The 5,195-nt window shown below is 50.6% G+C and overlaps 2 protein-coding genes across 2 annotated transcripts; one reads left to right on the top strand and one right to left on the bottom strand.

Annotated features, from left to right (window-relative positions):
* Nucleotides 1-2,172: 2,172 nt before the first annotated feature.
* Nucleotides 2,173-3,018, top strand: NCS54_01490700 (Hypothetical protein; the record flags this gene model as incomplete). Its single annotated transcript, XM_053160028.1, has 1 exon — nt 2,173-3,018. One exon carries the CDS (start codon nt 2,173-2,175, stop codon nt 3,016-3,018), a length of 846 nt encoding a protein of 281 aa, XP_053016003.1.
* A 505-nt stretch (nt 3,019-3,523) lies between these two features.
* On the bottom strand, nt 3,524-4,596 carry NCS54_01490600 (PSP1 C-terminal domain-containing protein; the record flags this gene model as incomplete). Its single annotated transcript, XM_053160027.1, has 2 exons — nt 3,524-3,740; nt 3,806-4,596. 2 exons carry the CDS (start codon nt 4,594-4,596, stop codon nt 3,524-3,526), a joined length of 1,008 nt encoding a protein of 335 aa, XP_053016002.1.
* Nucleotides 4,597-5,195: the final 599 nt, after the last annotated feature.

Raw genomic sequence — 5,195 nt, 5'->3', positions numbered from 1 at the left:
TTCCAAGAGTCGATGACGGAAAAAAACATCCGGGGGGGTTTTCTAGGAGCAGGCCTTGTGCCTCTAGACCCTGAAAGTGTAATTTCTCGACTGGATGTGAAGCTGCGTACGCCGACACCGGTTGAAGGGGTCGACGAGCTACCGGCACCTTGGGTCTCTCAGACGCCACACAATCCGACAGAGGCGAGCTCGCAATCCGAATTCATTAAGAACCGAATATCTCGATATCAAGGAAGCTCCCCAGCATCGATTCTGCATGCTGTGGACCAGTTTGCAAAGGGGACGCAAGGAATCATGCATCAGATCGCTTTGCTGAGGTCCGAAAACCAGATCCTTCGGCAGGAGAATGAGATACTTAGCCGACGTCGACGGAGGAAAAAGAAACGTTTGCGAGATGGAGGGAGTCTAACTCTAGGTGAAGGGCAAGATTTGCACAGTCAGCAAGAGGTAAATGTGCAGTTGGAAGGAGAAAGTCGTCGAAATGGTGGTCGGAAGCGTGGGCCGGAAACGAAGGAACGGCGATGTGGCGTGTGCGGCAAGACAGGACATAACGCACGAAGATGTCAAATTGAAGTAGCAGTGTCTTAAGAATAGGCTGCCAATTGATTGGAGTTGATTTCGAGTCTCGTGTGTGATTTTACAGGGTAGGAAGTTGTGAGCATGCAGCTCAGTGCGACATTCGCTTATCTGCGACATTCGCTTATCACGTACGTTATCTACTTTAGTGTGATACCAACTTTTTTATCTGCCTCTTCCCTTCCTAGGGCAACGAAATTGCGTGGAAAGTCAACAGGCTCGGTTATTCTCACTAATTGTGTTTAAGGGTGATGAAAGGAGTCCTCGCGGGAGGAACAAGCTGTTAACTTGGTTACGTATGAGTATAGCTGAGGCAGCGGTTTTTTAGTGGCGAGGTTGTTAAGCTAATACTCATCCCTAGAATTCTTGTTTTTTATAACGATGAGATGAATCATGTGGGTCGAGGAGATCAGGTGGGGGCCATGATCATCTTATTTGCTGCGGCGTTTGGTAGGCCTTCGCTTGGTCCTTCTTGCTTGATGTGGTCCTTGTAATAATTACCTTCATCTTTATAGGCAGCCTAACTAGAAGCGATAGATAGCCCAAAATAAGTGGCGCCGGCGTATTTGTAACGGGCTGTTCAAATCGTTCAATCTCCTGAGCTGTCCGAACCCTCCAAGCCGGTCACGGCGGGGGGTCCAGACTAATCAGAGCACTTGGTAGTCGCGATACCTTTATCTTCTGCGATATTCTACTCGAGACAAAGGTAGACCTATAATAACGCCTTAACAGTCACGCGCCTTATGACCCCGTACAGCAGGTGCTAATCTGTTAACGATCTAACAATGGGGCGAGGTACGGCTTGGAGGGCTCGGACAGCTGAGGAGATAAGGAAAGTCAGTCAATGCGTAATTTTAGACTGGAGGCTAACTTATGCCTGTGGCGCAGCATAAAGTTGTCCGAAGGAAAATAGCGAATTGCGTTGCTCGTCAGGACCAACCCGGTTGGACAGCTGAGGTCAAGACGCCCAAGCAAGCTCAAGAGGGCCCTTGGCGCCGATCAGCAATAAAAAGAACCGCAATGAGAGAAAAGGAGGCATCAATCAATTTGTGAATCTAATGTACCTTTCGTCTTGTGCGATTAATTGGTCAGACATCCCTGTTGTCACCTGTCAAGGGCAAGGATTACAACCATGGTGAATAACTTCACGGTCAGCGTGAACGCTACACCATAACTAGCCTCAGGCAACAGCCTACTGCCTATGAGATCGGCAGACTGAACACAGGTATAAGAGACGGACTCTCGTCACTCCTTTAGATAGAAAATCAAGCGCTCATTTGATCCTCATGGCCCATCAGTACCTGCGACATCACCCAGACGGAGTCTTTCGACAACTAAGGGGATAGAAAGTTTGAAGGGTGGCATAGTCTACTTAAAAGTAACAAAGCACTTTATCTTGATTCGCTTTGGCAATTATACCAGCCAAGGCTCATACGATGTGACGCATCGGCGACGAGCAACCCCTCACGCCCTTGCCTTTGCGCCCTTTACGCGACAGCGACAAGGCGTCAACTTCTTTATGCCTTCATCACAGCAACGAATAACCTTACGACGAGGAAACGTCAAAGGACATCTGTTGGAGGCGAAAGCCCAATGATGCAGCCAACCGAAGACGTCCTAGAGGCCTTTTGCATCTCGACCCCGCCAGTCCCAATCAACGGTGGCAGGGGCTTATGCTTGAGAGCGGGCGACACGATCCTCAAGTCTTCAGACGACGATGAAGAATCAGAATGGGTTGGGACCTTCTGCGAATCCATCACTGCGCCCGAGTCATCCGAGTACCGGACGCCGCGGCCAATTCGATCTGAGCACGGCTTCGTCTACAAAGGCTGGACAGCTTGGACATTCCTCCCAGGCAAATGGGAGCCCAACTTCGAAGCCATTCTCAAGGCTTGTCACTCCTTCCACGCTGATGTTGCCAAGCTTGGTCTTGAAAAGCCGGATTTTCTAGCGACAAGGCGGAATCGGTGGACCGAAGCGGATCTTGTGACGTGGGAAGAGAAGACGCTGAACGAGGTGGCCGACGTGAACGCCGAGATCTTGTCCATCATCCAGCCCATTTTGGACCAGCTTCTTCAACTGCGCAAGCCTTTGCCATCGGATCTAAAGAATGAATTGATTCATGGAGACATGACGGGCAACGTTCTCTTCGACGACAATCCGGACATCCCTCTTGGCATCATCGACATCACCTTCTACTGGCGACCTGCAGCATATGCAGAGGCGATCGTCGTTGCTGATGGTCTTGCGTGGCATGGCCGTGGCCGAGAGCTCGTTGAAATGCTCGGTACAGATGAGGTGCGCATACAGCTACTCGTGAGGGCATTGTACTGGCGGTTCTTGACGTTCGCGATTGACCCAGATCTTGGCTGGGTGAGAGCCAACTTTCCGAAGACGGACTATGGGAGGTGTGTGGAAATTGTGCAAGGATTCATAAGGTGAAGGGATTGGCCGTCGCTCCTTGAGGGGAGGGGCAGAGCGTTCACAAGATAGCCTCAGACCTCTTTAGACACACGGCTCTGTTTAACCAGACAAGGCGAATGAAGCTGCACATATATCCAAGTAAAAGTGAGTACCGAAGCATCCAAGGAACGACCTCGAATGAAATCATGTTTGTTGTTCGACTACTGGTTCATCAACTATACTTCATGCCAAATTTCACGTTATGACCTCAAGCCTGCTTTCCAAGCCTCATTCACTTCTGCCCAATCTCGCCATTCTCCTCAAGCCTCTGAAGGGTCTTCCTCGCCTCGTCCCGAGTTTAATCCCCATCATACCACTGACTCCTCAAAAGCCTAAGTCACCCTCTGCACCGCCGACAGCTTCTTCGGGGTCTCATCCTGTCTCACCCATCAAAACCCTGACCCAAGTATTGTGTAAGGCGAAACCTGCGGCCTTCTCGTATCTTGGCTGTGGAAGCCGACGCTTGGTGCAGTCCTTGGTTCTATTAATTCCAGAGATCATCACTACCACCGGCAGCTCCCACGGCGCCAGGACCCATACCGCTCGGGGCCCGGACGGCAAGAGTTGGGCTCGCGAAAGAGACCGGGGTGATATCAGACATCCAGATTCGCATCTTATAAATCTTAAATAGGTCTGTTACGAGCGAGTTGAATTTGATGTAAGAGTCGGCGAAGTAGTAGAAAGTCAACTTCCTCCAGTCCCTAGGTATCAACGAGCTTGTCAGAACACCAGAGTTAACAAGTCCAAGTCCACCACAGGCACTCACATTTGGAACTCGGCATCTAGGATCTCCATTCTGAGACCGTGTTCCTTAACCTTCTGCATACAAACGCGCTTGGCCTTTGCCTCTAAGCCTTCCTTGTCCCGCAACGCGTGCACTTCATGGCTTTGGGCAAGACGCTTAATAAGCCTGGGTCGCAGTATACTCTCACTGGGCTTCCGCGTGTGATGCTGGCTTGGGGATGCCATGCCTCCAACTGCCCTCGCTTGGAGACCAATGGAAGAGGCAAGGTGACCATCACTAGCTACTTCTAGGGCGGCAGCAGTACCCTGAGAATATATCATGAACCACTTGTAATGCTCCTCAGTGTAATACTCCTTGAGATCCTTGGCCGTCTGCCAATCGACGTTGTCCTTGGCTACGGTTCCGAGGTCAGTGCCGCGATCAGCCTCGACAATAACAAAGTCGCCTGGTCTGACCGTTAGGCCCGTTCCCTCTTGAATGTAAAACACATCGGCTCTGGCGCACTTGAATAAAACAATATAGAGGAGCCCGCTGTGGGGAGGCTGAGCGATGCTGTCCTCGTTGTGGGGACGAAACGTTGCGCAGTTCGCATCTGGGTTTGGGAGGCCGTAAGCGAATGGGTACTGGCTGGGAAACCCAGGCCGATATGCATTTCCCACATTAACAGCCCCTCCGAAGTACTGGCTTGCTGTAATAAACGGTAGATGATTCGAGGCACAACTATAAGTTATACCCTCCCACTCATCATGAGTGGCGGCTCCAAATGAGGAAGCATCATGATATACCGGAGGATACTTCTGGGGTTGCTGCATTTCGGTCGCAGAGCGCTCAAGTGTCGAGGTCAGGTCCAGGATAGAGCTGGTGGACCCCTGACGAGTAGGTATATTGGCGAACGGGTGCCGTTGACAATGAGGAACCTCTGTGATAGGGAACCCAGGGGAAGTTGGCCAAAGCAATTCCTGTTGGAATAATTGGGAGCTTCCCCCTCACTTCAGGGTCACATCACAAAGTCCTAGATTGAAAGTTGAAAGTCCTAGATGGAATCGCATGGGATATAAACCCCTAGGGAGCTCTCACCATAACGATAACAACCTTGATTTTATCAATCACACCCAGCATCACTGCGCAATTCAACAACAATTCCTTGAGATTGGCATTATCAGCCTTGCGGCTATCGATGCCAAAAGGAACATGTAGTGATCCTTGCCCAAACTGACTTATCCGCCAATTTAAAGCCCGTTTGTCCATGATGTAGGCCGATTCGTTTGCTTCATCAAGCTCATCTATGGCAAAGCCGTATTCTTCTGGCACAGATCCCTGCAAGGAGTAGCCGTTTCTCATATAAGCTGATCTGGTCACCACGCGGGGTCTGGTACGTGCATTATCCCTTCAATTGTGCGAAGCCTCCCGC

Source organism: Fusarium falciforme, chromosome 13, assembly GCF_026873545.1.
Source record: "Fusarium falciforme chromosome 13, complete sequence".
NCBI classification, from domain to species: domain Eukaryota; kingdom Fungi; phylum Ascomycota; class Sordariomycetes; order Hypocreales; family Nectriaceae; genus Fusarium; species Fusarium falciforme.
The sequence above is the reverse complement of the archived record's forward strand: the minus strand, read 5'-3'. Positions and strand labels throughout refer to the sequence as shown.